General features: G+C 55.3%; 1 protein-coding gene across 2 annotated transcripts; it reads left to right on the plus strand.

Annotated features, from left to right (window-relative positions):
- Window positions 1-10,266: 10,266 nt before the first annotated feature.
- CSF3 (colony stimulating factor 3) lies at window positions 10,267-18,119 on the plus strand. Of its 2 annotated transcripts, none has more exons than XM_054014320.1 (5): window positions 10,267-10,357; window positions 11,004-11,173; window positions 13,189-13,296; window positions 14,218-14,364; window positions 14,809-18,119. In XM_054014320.1, the coding sequence occupies exons 2-5, from the start codon at window positions 11,051-11,053 to the stop codon at window positions 14,983-14,985; spliced, it is 555 nt and encodes a 184-aa protein (XP_053870295.1). In that variant the 5' UTR covers window positions 10,267-10,357; window positions 11,004-11,050; the 3' UTR covers window positions 14,986-18,119. The 2 variants fall into 2 exon arrangements, with proteins under 2 accessions (XP_053870295.1, XP_053870297.1); XM_054014322.1 differs by having other exon boundaries at window positions 10,274-10,345.
- The last annotated feature ends 58 nt before the right edge of the window (window positions 18,120-18,177 follow it).

Here is an 18,177-nt window from a genome sequence, read left to right on the forward strand (position 1 = left end):
CTTGTGGTGGAAGTCATTGCTGCACCCGGCGTGGGAAGCACACAAGGGGTTAATGAATTAAACCAACTGAGCTCTGTCACCAAACCTCTTAGCCGCTTCTGTGTGCGTGGTGTGTGACCTGCTGCTGGGTGGGTGGTGGTTACTGCTACACAGACCATGTCTGAGCCGCAGCTCTCACAATAATAATGGGTTAAGACTTTGTTAAGCTTCAATTATGACTTTTAAAATAAAAGTTGGAAAAAAACCTCGCACGTGTGTGTGGTTTTGCGGCTTTAAGTTTCACGGCGGGGGAGGTGGAACAGCTTGGAAATCCCGAAGCTTTCAGATGCTGATGCAGTGAGAGAAGGGAGGGACCTTTCACAAGGTCAGACCTTCCTCCCAAGAGCAGCAGTCGGGGATTCCTTGCTCTAGTTACTGTAACCAGCTCCCTGGTGGTGGAAAAGGCGTTTTGTAAAAAACAGACTCTGGCCAGATCAAAGACTCCTTCCATCAGCTCCATCAAGTAACCCTCAGGTTTCTTCAGAGAGTTTGAGGCCAGAAGGGACTACAACGACCATCTAATCTGACCTGCATGGCACAGGGCTGAGAACCTCAACCACTAATTAGGCATCAGGCATACAGATGATATCACATATTGTGTCGTGCAGCACTGATCCTTCTGCAATTCTCCCTCCCTCTAAGGGGGCTACGGCTTTCTTCGTGTGTGTGAAGCGGTGCCAACCTGTGTGCTGAGGAACAGGAGTCAGGGTTACGGGGGCCTACATAACTAGATGAACCTAAGACTCCCTGAAACTGCTCTTTGCAGCCTGCCCTCTGCCCCATTTGTAGGTCATACACCTGACCTCTGTTATGTATGAACGCAGTGCCCACCAGAGCAGCAAGTGCTTCGGTGAGGTCCTACTTTTTCCCTTGTTTTCCATGTATGTGGCCGTGGTCTGATGCTCTCAGACATCCTCTCCCTCTGTCGTGTCTCTGCTAGAAGAAAATATTTCAAGGCAGCAGCAGGCAGCCCTCAAAACTAGTGTTGTGCTGCACTGCACAGAGTTGTTCTGTTCCATAGCAGTTCTTATAACCTGCTCCCCACTCTAGGGTATGAGTGCCGTCCAGTTGTGCATTAGTCACGTTGCTTAACGTGTCACGGTGGTTCTCCCTTCTGCTCCCCAGGAGAAGCATGTGCCGGAGAATGGCTTGGTTTGGCAGGTTTTTAGTATCAATGCCCTGGGTTTGTGGGAGAAGACAAACACACCACGCACTCGGAGCAGGAGGTGGGTGGTTTGCCATGGTTCTTAGCTCATGGAGGAGTTCATTCTGCTCTCAGGCCAGCCCTGCGAAAGTTCTGGTATCAGCACATATGAGCTTTATCCTTATTGGGTGGAGGTCCTTGTGCCAGAGGAGGGAAGTTGTTGATCAGGGTTCTTTATCCCATAGCTTTAGGCTCTGTTAGACTGAGGCCGGTAGTCATTACTTCAATACCAATAACTTTGGAATCTTATGTGCTAGCCCAGGGTATTGGTGCTGCTGCCTGTATCCAGCAGGGGGTGCTGCAACACCAGACCCAGACATGTGCACTGTCCCTGAAAGCAAGTGCAGCTGGAGGGATCGCAGGACTTCATTAAAGGCCTGGCCTGAAACAGGGCCAAGATACCCAGAATAGCCTGGTTTGCACCAATCTAAACCAGGGCCCGAGGGGCTTCTCTAACCTACCTCACCCCTCTGTGTTTCCTTGGCACCACTTCTCGAGTTTTACCCTCTGGCAGGACCAATGTGCAGGGAGCTAGGGGTCGCGTCCCGTAAGCAGAGAACGAAACCCAGAAGGGATGTGCTAGTCAGTCAAGCCCTGATCCTGCACTGTGGAAACTAAACATGTCAATAGGGGTTGTGCCTAGGGATTGGCCCAGACTGGAGTCCAGTTTGCCTGATGCACGTGCAGCACAGGTCCCCAACTTTTGGGCCAAGCTGCTCTAACCACAGGCCACCACGTCCCCCTATTGAGTTGGGAGAGACAGAAGAAGGTTGCCACAGGGGTGTGATGCAGGGAAAGGCCTGGAAGAAATGACTGGGCTGCTAGGAAAGACACGCTGAGCCTACTTGTCAGTGAAGCCCAGTCCAGTGAACTAATCCCAGTTCCTCGCAGAAGAAGCCAATGCTGGAGTGACTCTGGGGCTTGGGTTGTGGCTCCGTGGGCGATTTGTGTTCGGTTTCAGAGCCATGGACAGTCCGGGAGTGATTCCCTTTTATACACAACATGGGGGATCTGCCCAATCCCCACCCACAGCCCCCTGCTAGTCCAGTCCTGCCCCCTCCGTCAGAAACTGCCAAGGGAACGCTCCTCCCAGGCCACTGTGCCAATAATGCACTTAGTGCACGCCTAGTGTGCACAGCCATTCATGCACTTAGTGCACACCTAGCGTGCACAGCCATTCCTAGAACCTGGGAGAGAGGAGAGCAGCCAGCTGTTGGTGCACTCTGGGCCCCTCTCTGGTGTGAGTAATGTGCCCTGACTACACTGCACCACCAGAGGGCGCCACATCACTGAAGGATCCCCACTGCAGCCTCTGTCAAGCTGGGCAATGGGTTCAAGCCAGAGGCACGATCCTTAGAGTCCCGCTGGGCACAGACTGTGGGCTCTTCATCAGCCCCATTAACCCTGAGCCGTTGCCGGCTGGGCCTGAGTCTGAGGGGCCGTTGGCCTCCCAGGAGGGCAGCACATGTGCTGCCAGCCGGCAGAGGGCACAACCCGCGGTAGCCAGCAATAAAACTACCGGAGCCCCAGGTGCCAGGCCAGGCATTGGCGTCCTGCAATGGTGGGACGGACGGCTCTGGCTGGAGCCCGGCACACGGCAAGTGGGAGGGCGCATCCTGCAAAGGCCCCCCCCCCCCCGCATCTCTGCCAGTGCCCCCTGCTAGACCAACCCTAGGCTCCCCCTAGCTCTGCCAGTGCCCCCTGCTCCTGGCCTGCAGCCCCCTGCTAGCCCAACCCTGGGCTCCCCGCACAGCTCTACCAGTGCCCCTCACTCCCGACTCATAGCCCCCTGCTAGCCAGCCCTGAGTTCCCCCCACAGCTCTGCAGCTCCCTGCTAGCTCAGCCCTGGGCTTCCTCCCCACAACCATCACAGTTCTGTGGGTGCCCCTCACTCCCGCCCTGCAGCCCCCAGCTACCCCAGCCTTGCAGCTCTGGCTCGGGTATCACTGAGGAATTCTCAGCCAATGCTGCTGTTCCCCCCCCCCCACTCCACCCCAGCCCCCATAGCCTCATCCCAGGGGTGAGGCGAGCAGGACACGGAGGCTGGCGAAACCCCCACTGTCCCGAGGCTGGTGTCTCGCTGAACCGGCCCAGCCATTGCCGCGTGGATTTAAAGCCCAGCTCATCAAGGTCGCGTTGTGCCTGGGGCTAAAGGCCTTGCCCCACACCCGATGGAAGACCTGCTCTGGTGCCAGCTAGCCTCTGGCAGAGTGCACAGAGCCAGGCGCCCAGCTGGGAGCCGTGCTGCAACCTGCCCGGATCAGGGCATGAGCCCCACACCCTCCTAACCCCCCCACCCCCGCTGCCCCCGGCAGGACTCGGCTTTGCTGAGGCTGTTGCAAAACCCACTCGGCCTCGTCCCGTCTGTGCCTCAGGTGGCCTCAGTGCAGGGTGGTGCTGAAAGCTTCTCCCCAGCAAAGGCCTGAATGGGGACAGCTGGGGCAAGAAGGTGTGTTGGGGGAAGACCCGGTGGGCGTCATCCCGGCCATGGCCACAGGGGGGCAGTGCAGGGCTGTGCCCCACTGCTCTTAGCCCAGCTGTGGGGGGGGGAAATGTCCAGGGCCCCTGCCCAGCTGAGCGGCCAAAAGAGAGGCACCTGCCTGGGCAGGGGCCAGATGTGCTGAACCCCAGGAATGGCGGGGGGGCCTCCGGCCTGGGCTCTGCCACAGCTCAGACTAGGCGGCTGCTCCTGGCCTCAGTATCGGGGACACCCCCCAACCGATAAGAGTCTGAAAAGCGAGATCCAGGGGCTGGCTCCAGCCTCCACGGAGCAAGCGTTGCAGCCAGGGACCAGCCAGAGCTGCCCCTCGGGCCCGGCCGGGGCTCCAGGATTGGGTTTGACCCGCCCAGTCAGACTCTTGGAGGAACTGCCCTTGGGGGGCTGGTCCTGCTCTGAGCAGGGGGTGGGACTAGATACCTCCTGAGGTCCCCTCCAGCCCCAATAGTTGATTCAATGAACAGGGCTGCTGAAGGGATCCCTCCCATTCAGGTTGAATGCAGGTTGCTCCACCCAGGAGGGGTCCTCTCAGAAAACACATCCCAGGGGCCTGCCTCGCAGCATCTGACATGGGGAGCCCAGATACTCCGGTGATGGGCACCAGTATAGCCTAGCTGGCCAGATAACAGGGACTTTCATCCCGAAGGGACCTCAGATGCTTTACAAGTCTCACACACTCAGAGGATTCACCTCACCCACCCCTAAAATGCAGCCAGCTCTGGGGTAGAGCACTGCAGCTGAACAGCACACAGCAACGCTGGGTCATTTCTGAAGGAAGCTGAAATACTGTAACCAGAAGGGGAGATTCGGTCCTGTGCAGTGCACCAGGGCTCTCACAGTCCCTGTAAAGCCAGATAGTTTGGTATGTGCCTGTCTGCAGGGGGCAGAGGTCTGGGTTGACTCTGCCCTGGCCATGCCATTAAAGCAGCACTTTCTAGCTCGCTAAGGGATTTATCTGGTCCCCAACCTGTCAGTCTTTACCAGCTGTAACCTCACCCCCCTGTGGAGCAGAGTGGGGCTAATGTCCCCATTGCACGGATGGGAACTGAGGCACAGTGAGGCTAAGTGGCTGGTCCCAGGGCACACAAGCAGCTGTGAACTCAACCGAGGTCTCTAACCACTACACCAGCCTACCTCCCTTTCCAGAGGAGTCGAGGTAGAGCCCAGGGCTAGCACATCTGGATTTGTTTGCAGTGACGAGCTGGGAGAATGAACCAACCCGTCCAAGTGCGATGGACATATCTGTGGTTTCTTCATATCAAGCTCATCCTAGCTCCTCCCGCTTGGGAAATCTAAGAGCATCCAGGATTTCCAAACCGGGCTGGGTCACATCCTGCCCTCGCTTCCCCCAGGGCAAGTCAAGAGCAAGGCCCAGGCAGTGGAACCAGGAAGACCTTAGCCTGCAGCTTTCTACGTAACTGCCCCCCCAGGACACACACAAACGTTCTCTCCCTTGGGAATCCTACTTGTTGGCCGGACCCCAGCCCTCTGGGGTGGGCTCAGTGCCTCACAGCAGAGACAGACTCAAGGCCAAAGACCCATCCTGGCCTGGTCTCAAGAGGGGCCTCCCTGAGCAGTGAGATCTCCAGCCAGAGAGCGATCGCTCCAGGAGACACAGCCGCCCCGGCACTGGGGTCAGCTCAAACTGGGCTGAGCGACGCCCTTAGAGAATGGGCTGAAAGGGATGGGCCCAGCCCCTTCCCCAGAGAGGGCCCCACGGGGCCGTGTTCAGGAGGCTGTGTCGCTGCTCCGCGGGCAGGACAGGGTCCCCCGTGTCTATGCACAGCGGGCACAGCAGAGCCGGCATGTGGGCATTGGGGGCAGGTCGGACTGGAGTCCATTTTCAAACAGAGTCCCACACACGGAGGGGTCGGGGGGCACAGAGCGCTCCTCTTGCTCCATGGCGCTGGGCTAGCCCACCCTCACCTCAGCCTTGGGCCTAGCCAGGAGCCAGGAGAGCCTCTGCCCAGGGTGGGGACAGGAGCAGCTAAAATGGAGCTCACCGGTGGCAGCTGCGCTAAGAAAGGCCCCATTTTCCGCACACATTGGCCAAGCCCGGTGGAAACTCCACCACTCTCGGTAACCATGACAAAGCTCACTCCTGGGCCCTCTCGTACCTATCCCCGTGGTTTCTGGGCGTACGCCCAGTTCCTGCCAGCAGCTATAACTTCCTATTTCTGACTCACTCTTTTCTTTTTAATAGCCCTAATTCTTGAAAATAAAAGCCTGCTGACTCCCAGCCATGCCCAGCTGTTCAACCCTGAGCCAGCATTTTCCATCTTCACCACTTCCAAGGAGGTGACATCAGTCCATGGGATCCCACCCCGCCCCTGGCCTTCAATGACCAACACTCCCTGGGAAATTTCACTACCTCTCCCCTTCTTCCTCACCAGGGCCGGATTAACCTTTTGGGGGCCCAGTGCCAAATATATTTGTGGGTCCCCATGGGGGCAATGGAGCATGGCACAGGGGGGTCGGTCCCTGCAGCGAGGGGCCGGCCAAGGGCATGGCAGGGGCAGCCCCGCTCCGCCCAGCCCAGTGCGAGGGCACTATCTACAAACTGGCAGTTGCCAGACACACAGTGTCCTGGCCGGCCCTGTGCTACCAGCCTGCCCCTTCCCCTCGGAGGGGACCCATGCCATGCCACACAGCCCCCCCGCCCAACACCCCCGTGACTCCCTCTGGCCAGAGCCCCTGCCCTCAGCCCCACCACAACTGCCCTGCGTCCCACACAGAACCCCCACTCCCTAGTGCCCCAACACACACAGATCTTCCCCGCCCCCTCACAGCTCCCCAGACACTTCAGAGACCCATTCCCCCACCCCTGCCTCCCGGCCACACTCACCAGCCCTACTCGGCGGTGACTGTGTCTGCTTCTGAACCAGTCGCAGGCAGCTCGGCCCCGGGGAGACAGGCGGGGTCCCACAGGTGGTGGGAAGCAGAGACTACCCGGAGCCAGGGGGGCACTGGGGTCTGGCCTGGAGGCAGAGAGGAGCCCCCAGGCGGCCGGTAGGCAGGCCGAGAGGAGCAGCCAGCAGGCTGGTGGGGTCTCGGCCCAGTGCAAGCGGAGCAGGCCAGGGAACCCTTCTGAGCATAGGCCTGGCTCCATGGCGCCACTGTGAACCCGGCACTGTTCCTCACAGCCCAGCTTTGTGCCACGGCCTGAAATCTCGCTGTGGAAGGAGGAACTCTTGAAAGCTTGGAAACTTAGCCACCATCCTTCCCACGAGAGGCTATTGGGAGATTCTGCCTCCCATGAGGTGAAATTCCCCTGGGCGCCAGCTCTGCAGAGCTGAGGGCTCTCCCGCCCGGCTCCAGTCGCACGGAGCCCCAGACAGTGTTGACCCCCTGCGCAGGGCTGACCATCAGCCAGGAATGTCTGTGGAGCAAATGGAATTCAGCCCTGCAGCCGGTTGAGGGAGCTGGAGCAGAACCCCAGAGCAATTGGCATTCGTAACAAATTCTCTCCAGTCCAGGGAGCAGAGAGAGGCGGAACCACAGCCCCAAGGCCACGCAGCAAGTGAGAGAACCCAGGAGTCCTGACTCTCCAACCCCTTCTGCTCTAACCCCTAGACTAATTTGGTCCAGTGGGCGGAGTAGGAAATTGTCAGTCAGGTTCTGTAACAGGGACACCTCAAACCTAGTATCAGACCTGCCCCTGCCTCAGTTTCCCCACATTCCTGAAAGCCGCCAGCCAGTGCATCAGTGAGCCCGCTCCCCAACCCCCTCAAGGGTCCATGTTTCAGCCCCTTTCACCAGGGGTCTACTGATTGTTCAAACACAAACTCAAACCGGTAACCAGCTCATTTGGCCTTGCTCCTCCCCAGGGGGAACCCTAGCCAGCGTAGCAAGCCCCACACCTCCCACCTCCTTACGCTCTCCCTCAAGTTAGCTGCTTGTTGGTCTTTCCTCTCACCATCTGGGAAGCAGGTGGGGCTCCACCCAACTCCCTTAAAGGAGCCATCTCAGAACAGCTCTGGTGGTTGAGAGCTGACGGAGCCAGAAGTATACTGATCCACTTGTATACTGACCCACTGTGTGACCCGCTCTGTGCCTAAGTTTGCCCTTTTCCAAAGCAGCAATTCCCGCTCAGAGCACAACAAGCAGGAGTTAGGTCCTTCGGGTTCAGTTAACACCCCATTGAGGTGGATGGCTTGATTCATGCCTCTCAGAGCAATTGCCTGGGGCTGGCTGGCTCAGTTTACACTCAGAGCTGGTGTAACGGTTACATTCGCAACCATTAGCTGGTGTAACTCAGCACAGGCCGTTGCCTTTGGCTGACCTACACCCGCCAGGCTCAGAGATCCACGTGGGGGGAGTGAGGGCGGCATCTGAGTCACCGTGGAACATTCCGAGCCCGGCTGATTATCTGAGGTGAAGTGATTTGACCAAGGCCTCAGAGGGGAAGTGTGTCAGGGGGGGGAGGTCAGAATGAGGAGGATCTGGTTCTCCTCCCTCCCCCCCCAGCTTTTGCCTCTCCGAGAGGTCATGCTGGGACAGATGGTTTAAATCCCCATGCCAGGATTCGGTGAGGCGGGTTGGACTTTTTATTACTTTGGCACCTGCCCAGAATCCCATTTCCTTGTTCCCAGGCAGGTAGAATGTGGAGCTTGTGATTAAAAGGAACCAGGACAATACATTCCAGGCCATCCCACTAAGTGCCGCAGCCGCTTTGCCAAGGGGCTGGGCTCAAAGCCCCTCTCCAGCTCCATTTCCGAGCAATCGTCCCCCTGCCCGCAGCCGGGCGGGAGGTGGTTCAGCTGGCACTGGGCCAGGCAGCCCAAGCTGGAAATGTGCGTTGTGTTTTCCCCACCAGCCTGCCAACAAAAGAACACTGAGGAGTTAGGAAGCAGCGCCCGCGTCAGATCCCCCGAGTCTGGGGAACGATCACCAGAGACCGGTGCAGGATCGCTCCCGTCAGGACCTTGCCAAGGGGGCTGGAGCTCCTACCGCTGTGGTGCACCCACATCTTTCCTCCCAGGCCCATTCCCCACCCCGAGCCAGCTAACGCTGCTGGAAAGAGGGGTTCAGAGTCCTCGTGGTGTCTGTATCTGAGAGCAAGGTGCTGCACACACACGGTGAACCGCTGGCCCGCCGAGATCAATGGCAAGACTCCCAGTGACTTGAATTTCACCCACAGCAAGTCCCTGCCCTCAACGAGCTTGTTATCTAAATAGACAAGGCAGGCCAGAGACAGCCACGGCTTTTCCATGTGACCCCAGTCACGTCCCTTACGCCAAGATAGCAGCCTTCAACTACCTGAAGGGGGGTTCCAAAGAGGATGGAGCTCGGGTTCTCAGTGGTGGCAGAGGACAGAACAAGGAGCAATGGTCTCAAGTTGCAGTGGGGGAGGTTTAGGTTGGATATTAGGAAACACTATTTCACTAGGAGGGTAGTGAAGCACTGGAATGTGTTGCCTACAGAGGTGGTGGAATCTCCATCCTTAGAGGTTTTTAAGGCCCAGCTTGACAAAGCCCTGGCTGGGATGATGTAGTTGGGTTGGTCCTGCTTTGAGCAGGGGGTTGGTCTAGATGACTTTCTGAGGTCCCTTCCAACCCTGATATTCTATGATTCTATGAAGATCTTCATAGGACAATTCCTGAATTTTAGGGTCTTGAGTTGAGCATCTACCATCACTAACCACTTTGGAAAACTGGCCTAAAACCTTGCTGTGCCTCAGTTTCCCCATGTGATCCTTCCCTATCTCCCTAGGCGGTGCTGTGAGGATCACCATCATTCATGACGGTCTGGGGCCCAGATACCATGGTGTGGGCCCCTCCAGACTTAAGGGATAGGATCTCTCAGCAAGCAGACACATGCTGTTTTAATCCTAGGCGAAGCACATATCACATGAGGGAATGTTAGTGGTTCTACTTGAGGGCAAGTGAACACAGCTACAAGGAGAGAGGAATGTAAAGGTGATTTCTCTCTCTTCATCAGGACCTAATTACTTGGTTAAATTAACAAACAATCTACTCAAGTTGCTGGAGAACAAAGCAGCTGCTTCTATTGTAAGGATAACAAAGTTTGATCAGGACTGAGATGTCTTGTTCGCTCACAATTACATCTCTGATGGGGAATAAGAAATGGCTGATCTTTTGGGGAGTGGCTGACTTTGGGGTCATTCTGGGCTTTAAAGAGCAATGAGAATTAATGAGTTTCTATTGATCTTGCCCCAGTGGGCTGGAGAACAGGTCCAGCGGTCTAAGATTGGGGTCCCAAGTAGAATCAATTGGGACCATTTAAAAATCTACATTTTGTAAAACTTGAAAATACAAATCTGTGAAAATACAAATTCTAGGAATGATTTGCCCAAGCGATTTGTCACACTTATTTCATCAGAGTGAATTTTCCCTGACAAGACTATAAATGCCCTGTATTGATGAGAGGTTCAGCATTCGTGAACTGAAAGGGACTAGTGCAGCTTTTGCGTCTGTCTTATTCACATTCCCGGGAACCGTCATAAACTCAAAAGGGGAGGAGATACTGAGAAGATTCCACGCATTTAGAATGAGATCTCTCCAAAGTAAGTACGAACCTGCACTCGACAGCAAGATACCATAGCCACTGATTTCCTAATAGCAAACTGCTTGGATTTATTCTAGGTGAGGGGGCTGGTAAGTGTGATTTGGGGAACAGCAACTTCTACAGTTACTGTTTGGGTTGTTTGATTTAAACAAACAAAAAACAATTTTTTTTTCTTCCTTCTTCCTGGCGTATTTGCCTATTTATGTATAACCAGGAAAAGAATAGCTGTGGGGACAAGTGCAGAACATTTAAGAGGCATGTGTTTTATACAGGCTGGATTATGTTTTAAACAGGTGGGGTTTACTTACTGCATGTTATGGGTGAGTTTGCCTCGCTACAAAAATTTCTGAGTTATGAGCAGCTGAAAGCAGAGGGGATTTAAATCAAAGTCTCATTCTAACTTTAACTCTAAAAGCTTTAATGTCTAGATTGTGTTTCTTTAGACTAAGCTCCTTGGGCAGAGACTGGGGGAACCAACACACTTTGGGGTGATACTTACATGAGAACAGTTTCCACTGGAAGTTCTCCTGGGCATGGCCTGTCTCGCACTAGGTGTACGTGCAGTGCCCGGCCTTCAGGGCCCCCAACCTCAGTTGGGGCTTCTGGACTAACCCTACTATCTCCTCCGAACACAGAGAGGGGGCGCTTCTCCCGCTCTGTATCTCCAGCCACAGCTGGATTCCTCTGCACTTACCTGCCTGACTCTGCTCCTCTCTCTCCTTCCTTCGCCCCCAGCTGTTCTGCCATTGCTAGTCAGCGCTGTGCTGTGTTTGGGGTGCACCATGCTGCACGCAGCTCCCCTGGCAGAGTTCTCCGGGGATCAGGATTTCCAGCAATTCCTGCAGAAGGACCTGGAATACATCCGCAAAATCAAAGGGGACGTCGCCCAGGTGCAGGAGCTTGTGGTGAGTTGCTCGACACGAACCAGGGGGAGAGGCATGGAGGGCAGCAGAGGTCTGGGGTGGGCCATGCAACGCACTCAGAGGTTCATCTATGATCTGCACAAAGGGGCTTCTTGACATCTGACGAGAAAGCTGCAGCTACCCGCCTCCCTGGCGATTGGAGGTCTCTCGCTCAGCAGTGATTCTGGGGGCTGCAGCCTGGCTGGAGGGGACTCAGGGGAGAGCTCGCAGTGGGTTAAACTGTAACAAGGGAGGATGCCAGCAGCCGGGCCCTGAGCACTCAGGGGTGGGGCCCTGACATTCTGATCCGGAGGCTTCATCTCTGCTGAGGATCTCAGCCCCAGGCTCCCAGACAGACAGGCTTCCCCAGCAGCTATGCCTTGGGCTGGGCGGTAGGACTTCGCAGCAGGACGAGATGGATTGGGAGATCACTCCGCGGCTGTAGAGCAGCGTGAAGCTGTGTTGATCTTCCCCAGGGACAGACACCTGACCAGGTCCCCACTACCTCCAGCTGGCAGGGTCACAGACAAGGGCCCTCCTGATCCAGCAAACGTAGCAAACTTCAACCCCAGGCAGGAAATACACAACAGGAGCAAGAGGAACTGTGTGTCTTCGCCTCTCTCAAAGCAAGAACCAGAAACAGGGACCCATCCCTCCCAGACGAGTTGCAGGCTGCTGAACAAGTGTCTTCTCAGGGACCAGCCTGACAATTTACCCAGCCGCTAGGTAGAGGATCTGTCCACACAGCCAGTGCAAACTGCAGCCGTCCCCTTCTGGTCACTCTGCCCCTGCCTGATGCAGGCAGAGAGCGGATTTGAGGATGGTGAATCCTCCTCCTGCTTTGGACTGCAGTTTGTTTGGCCTGATCCTCATGCACTTCTGCAGGTCTCCTTCCTCAGGCGAGCAGCCCTGTTTATTCAGTGTTACTCCCACACCAAGGCGTTTGCAGGATCGGGCCCTTAGGATTTGGCCCAGAAAAGTTTTTCGCACTGATGGTGTTAAATTGGGAGGCAGACGCTGGCCAGCCCGCTGGCCCGGGGAATCCAAATGGGCATGTTTCCTGGAGATTATAGCTCGTGCTTGTCAGTATTTTAACCCTGTGGGGCAGCCAGTCTTATTCACATAGCCAGTGGATTTGTTTGCTTTGGTCCAGTTTCCAAGGTCTCGCACGACCACGCCAGCCAATGTGCAGCGCTGAGTCCCTCTCCTTTCCTGCTATTCCCGGGGTTGTGCCAAAGAAAAGGACAATGCAAAAATGAAAACAGAAAAACAGTGCTTGGGAAAAGGCAGGCGAGAATAACGGAATCCGAGAAAGGCAGGGCTGGAAGGGACTCCGGGCAGGACCAAGCAAACCCAGACCATCCATGACAGGTGTTGGTCCAACCTGTTCTTAAAAACCTCCAATGATGCGGATTCCACAACCTCCCTGGGAAGCCTGTTTCAGAGCTTAGCTACCCTGATGGTTGGCAAGTTTTTCCTAATATCTCACCTAAATCTCCCTTGCTGCAGCTTAAACCCATTACTTCTTGCCCGATCTTCAGTGGACACGGAGAACAATTGATCCCTGTTGTCTTTATAACAACCCTTAATACATCTGAAACCTTATGCAGAGCAGAATAGGACAGTCCCCTCCCGTGTCTTACATACAATGCTCCTGTTAATACACCTCGAAGGGTATTAGCCTTTTTCGTAACAGCATCACACTGTTGACTCATATTCAATCTGTGACTCACCCCCCAAATCCTTTTCAGACCACTGCCTAGATCCCCATTCTGCAGTTGTGCACTGGATTTTTTTTTTTCCTCCCTAAGTGTAGAACTTTGCATTTGTCTTCAGTGGGTAAAGTTACTCCCAGGAGTGTTTGCAGGGTTGGGGCTGGTGTCTGGACCCCACCCCAGCCATCGCATTCTCGGCCTAGACTGGGGTCCCGGAACAGCAATCGCTAGCCGTCGCCGAGGCAATACTTGGCTTATAATTCCCACCTCCTGACTGTACCTTTGCTTCTCATCCCACCTCAGTGCACGACCCTCCAGCTCTGCAACGAGGAGGAGCTGATGCTTGTCAAGCAGAAACTGGGCATTTCCCAGGCCCCGCTGGATCAGTGTCACAGCAAGACCTTCCACGTGGTGAGTCTGACCGCACGGGACTACAGCAAGGTCGGGGCAGGGCGGGGCGGCGCGGCAGGAGCGATCCGTGGGCTGCGTCCTAAGGACCCCAGCTTGCTCCCGCTGACAGCGGTGGCAGCCGCAGGGTCGGACTGACTCCAGCAGCAGGTCTGTGCCTGGGGCAGGAGTGAGGATCAGCTCCGAAAGGGTTAGAGGAGCAGCACGCCGCGGTGCTGCCCGGCCCGGGGTGAAGGAAAAGCACTCCTACAATGAGCTGCTGGTTCTCAGCTTTGGCTTCTCTCCAGCCACGGCAGCCTTCTCCAAAACAAGAACAATGGAACCCCTTCAACCCTGTTCCGCTGCCAGCTTCCCAGAACCCAAACGCCTCTCGGCTACATCCGAAGCCTTCCCAGGCCAGGGCCTGGCTGATAAACCCAACCCTAAGAATAGTCCAGCCCAAAATAGCCGGGCAGGGGCAGCGAGCTAGAAAGAGGGAGAGGTTTCCTCACAGCCCTGGCAAACGCTGCAGTAACTCAGCACTTCCCGGCCTTGGTGATCTCCAGCGCCGGCCCGGCGGTGAGGGAGGGAGAGGCCCGGGTCCGTGCTGCCCCGCTGAGCTTCACGGATCTGTCAGCCGGGGCTGCGGGGGAGTCTCCGGTCCTTGCAGGGTCTTGAGCTCGATGGTCATGTTTTCCAGCCCTGCTCGAGGGGAGTCCCCGGCAAGGAAGGAGCCCCAGGGGAAGCTCCGACCCCTCAGGGGGAAAGGGAACAGCTGGCCCACCTCAGTTACAGTTAACCCCTTCCGTGCTGCACAGTCACCGCAGCCAAGGTGTTTCGCTGGGATAGACACTGCACAGGAAACTTGATGCCAATCGGGTCACTAAAGAGCTAGCGTCCCCGCTCCGGCCTCCTCTCTCAACTCCTTCCTTCTCGTGCCCACAGGATGCCTGCTTCAGCCAGATCCGGGACGGGCTCCAAATCTACCACGGCCACCTCGCCCTCCTCCTCCAGCTCCTGCCGGCTCACTCCAGCCTAGTGGATGCCCTCCAGCTGGACGTCTCGAACCTGTCCACTAACATCCAGCAGCAGGTACACCACTCCGCTTGCTCCTGCTCCCCCGGTGGGTGGGACCAGGCCCTTGCAGTTGGGGGGGGGGTAAGGGCCCCTGGGGGCAGCCAGAATCCTGGCGGCCTTCACCCAGATCAAGTGGCTCAGGCGGGGAGCCAGCCAGGGCAGGGCCTGGCAGCAAAGGTGAAGCCAATCCCTGCTTCCCACAGCCCTGCTGCGTTCCTGGGCCCGACGCGCTTGTGCAGGATTGAATGGGACGGGGAGAGAGACCTGCCCTCAGCCTCACAGCTCACCCCCATGCCGGCCCTGACCTGTGCCTAGATTGAGGCTTCAGGCTCCTTTCGCCAGCACGAAGGGCCCGAGCCAGAGCCCGGTTGTCTCAGAGCTGGCCCAAGCTTCCCCGGCTGCGTCAGGTGCTGGCTCCACTGGGCTCCTGCTCATGCTTGCTGTCTCCCGCTCCTTTAGATGGAGGATCTGAGTGGTCTGAACACGGTGACGTACCCCAAGGCCGAGGGCCAGGACACCCTCCCCAGCCTCTCGTCCGACTTCGACAAACAAGCCGGCGGATTCATCATCCTCGCCAACTTCAAGCGCTTCCTGGAGACGTCCTTGCGGGCCCTCCGCCACCTCACGCTGGAGTGAAGGGGCGCGGGGGTTGGCGCCTGAGGAGTCCCATGCCTTGGGGAGGGGCTCCGGACTTTGAGATCTAAGGGGGAGTTTTACGGGGGAGGTCTCCCAGCCGGAGATTCTCCCTTATTCCCCCCACCACCTCCACTCTGCAAAGCAACAACCAAGGCTCTTAACTATTGGACTGAGGCATCAGCAGCAGCTGCCCCCTCCCTCGGGGTCAATGGCAAACCCTGCCCCAAACCCGTTTACTATTCCCCGGGGTTTGAGGCTGGGCATGGTTCTCTTTTAGGGTGACCAGATAGCAAGTTTGAAAAAATCAGGACAGGGGTGGGGGTAATAGGTGCCCCAAATACTGGCCCTGTCCCTACAAAATCAGGATATCTGGTCACCCTGTGCTATTTAAAGGTTATTTATTTCTCATTTGTGAGCTTCACCGCTGGTTGGTGCATCCACACACGCAGCCCCAATGCAAACCCTGCCCGGCTTATTTAATATTTATCACTATTTAATATATTTATAGGGGTGTGGAAGCTGTTGGCAGACGTATTTAAGTGCAACTGGTCTATGGTATGTTTTTAAAGTCCAACTCCATTCCCTTTATAACGACCCACGGGCATCATCACTGAATGTCGTGCAGCGTCAGCAAATCCGGGAGCAGGGCCTGGGCTGCTGGTTGTGCATTTTGACATGTGCGTGCAATGGAGTTACTGTTTAATATTTAAACAAACGAGCGTCTCCGGTACCAGGGGGTTGGCAGCCAAAGGCTCCTGGCCCAGCTCCCCGTGGGATCTGGGGGAGTAGGAGGGCACAGCAGGCTCCTGCATTAGCAAAGTCCTTGGCTGGGGCACTGCTTATGCCTAGCCCTTCTCATTGAATGACAGGGAGGTGTTCCTCCAGGGCAGATTGGCAGAGGCCCTGGAGGTTTTTCGCCTTCCTCTGCAGCATGGGACACAGGTCACTTGCTGGAGGATTCTCTGCACCTTGAGGTCTTTAAACCACGATTTGAGGACTTCAATAACTCAGACATAGGTTAGGGGTTTGTTCCAGGAGTGGGTGGGTGAGATTCTGTGGCCTGTGTTGTGCAGGTCAGACTAGATGATCATAATGGTCCCTTCTGACCTTAACGTCTATGAGTTTCTGAGGTTTCCAGCTCACCCTTTCTTATATTATTTTTATATATTTATATTTTTCAAATGCACAATCCACTGTTCCTCCTCGTTCACCCATGAGATTTACATTCATGTCAAACTGATTTTATTTATTATAATTTAACTTAATGATTTACATCTTCGTTCTTACTCTTAACTGTCATCGCTCCTTTCATTTCAAATTAGTTTTTGCCGAGAATGGCTCAAACCTGAATCCTACCAGACTCTGCCTGGCTCTAATTCCAGCTACTCTGAATCCAACCAGTGTGAACTGAGCTGCAGGGATTGGCGTTGCCCATATGCTTCAAAGCGGTCACCGACAGACCGCTCCCATGCATTTCGATATGAATCACATTGTACTAGATTAGCGGAGACTGTGCAATTCTACTTCCCCAGATGAAGAATGTCCATTCTTGAATGGTTGGAGTTTAATTAAAAAAAACAAATGCAAGATCTTCATTGACAAGTTCTGGAGTTTTGCCTCTTAACTTGGCAAAATGCCCAGCAGCGTGGGCTATTTTGTAATTGTCTTGAACTGGTTTATATTTCAATGTGTTGTATTTATTACTGTGTCTGGGCTTGGCTCAGACCAAATCGGTTTATATTTTTATTTAAAACAAAGAATTAAAAATATTTTGGTACTTTCTAAAACATGGATGTTTGGCTGAATGTATCGGGAGGCGCGGTCTTTCGCGCTAACACTTTTAACCAGAAATAAACCAGTCCCTTATCTAGGATGATAGCAGAGAGACCCCCACGCAGTTAGTTCATAGTTCTCTTTACTTGTTCATGCCAGCCCACAGGTCCATCCAGCCCAGCCATGGAGAATTAATCTAATATTAAACGCAAACTGCACCTGAGCTTAACCAAAGCAAGAGACGCAAGGCCTGTTCGAAGGTCAGAGCCCTTTAACCCTTCAGCCCATTACAGAGCCAGATAGGGATTTTCAAAGGGGACTAAGGAGTTGGTGTCAGCCCCCAGTGGGATTTTGGCACCGAATATCTTCAGCTCCTTCGAAAAAGTTCATACCCAAAGCTTCAGGGAGAGCAGGAGCTCCAGCCCACCTGGAAGGCAATTCAAGAGCTCAAGGACCCTAGGGAGATAAGTCATCTCAGGAGCAGGGAGGGGAAAGCTGTCACCAGACCAAGGAGCACTTGAAAGGGAGAAGAATCTTCCTCACGTCCTCTGCAGTACCCCAAATCCTTGTCCCCCTCCTGAACACCCCTGCGCTTGGGGCATCTGCTCAGACGAGGGCTCTCTATATCTGGAGCCCTGTCCAGACACCGAACAAAACCATCCCAACCCTAGAAAGCTGACAATCTAAGTACAAGACAAGAGATGGAGACAGAAAGGGGAGTGCAAGGAACCAGGGAGACCATGCTGGTCAGCATGGCAGGTAGGGAGATTAGTCACAGCAGCCTCGCCCAGTGTTTGTAGACCTGGAGGCCTCGGAGAGTTTTGCGGGGGGGATTTGAAGGTGGATATCGATCGGGAGCCCTGCCCAAGTGCCAGGGGCAGCAGGGAAGAAAGCACACGGATGCTAGTTTGAAAAGATAACAAGTGGGTGACAGAGGCTGACCGGAGGGGACAGTCGATAGCTGGATGGCGAATGAGACGAGGGGAGGGGGGAGGCTGTGAAGGGCTTTGACTGAAGACAAGCAGCGATTGTTTGATGCAATGGAGAAGGGGAAGCCGGCGTGGGATGCAAAGAGAGGGGAGACAAGGGCAAAGCAACGGGAGAGGAGAACGATGGCCGCCGCAGCACGCGGACTGGATACGAGTGGGGCCAGACCCGGTGTGCCTAGGGCAGCCCGCACCGGAAATGCCACGGTCAGGGCAGGCTGCAAAAGGGAGAGCAGATCCTCCCAAGACTGGTGGGTACCACTGAAGTTAAACTCCCCAACCACTCACACACTGTGCTTCTGATCCCCCGCACTGGTTATCACACAGTCCCCTTATTGCATTCCAGTTCTCTGGCTCCCAATCAGCACCTAGGCCCAGCACAGAGAAAAGTGATTAAAAAGCTCTGCTTACGTATACAAAGTGTTCTTCTGAC

This window comes from Malaclemys terrapin, chromosome 25, assembly GCF_027887155.1.
Source record: "Malaclemys terrapin pileata isolate rMalTer1 chromosome 25, rMalTer1.hap1, whole genome shotgun sequence".
NCBI classification, from domain to species: domain Eukaryota; kingdom Metazoa; phylum Chordata; order Testudines; family Emydidae; genus Malaclemys; species Malaclemys terrapin.

Bases quoted from the DNA above. Each gene is read 5' to 3' on its own strand.
- CSF3 (XM_054014320.1), top strand. From the start codon at position 11,051: ATGCTGCACGCAGCTCCCCTGGCAGAGTTCTCCGGGGATCAGGATTTC. The intron at 11,174-13,188 runs GTGAGTTGCTCG...ATCCCACCTCAG, and splicing joins CCCAGGTGCAGGAGCTTGTG to TGCACGACCCTCCAGCTCTG. The intron at 13,297-14,217 runs GTGAGTCTGACC...TCGTGCCCACAG, and splicing joins ACAGCAAGACCTTCCACGTG to GATGCCTGCTTCAGCCAGAT.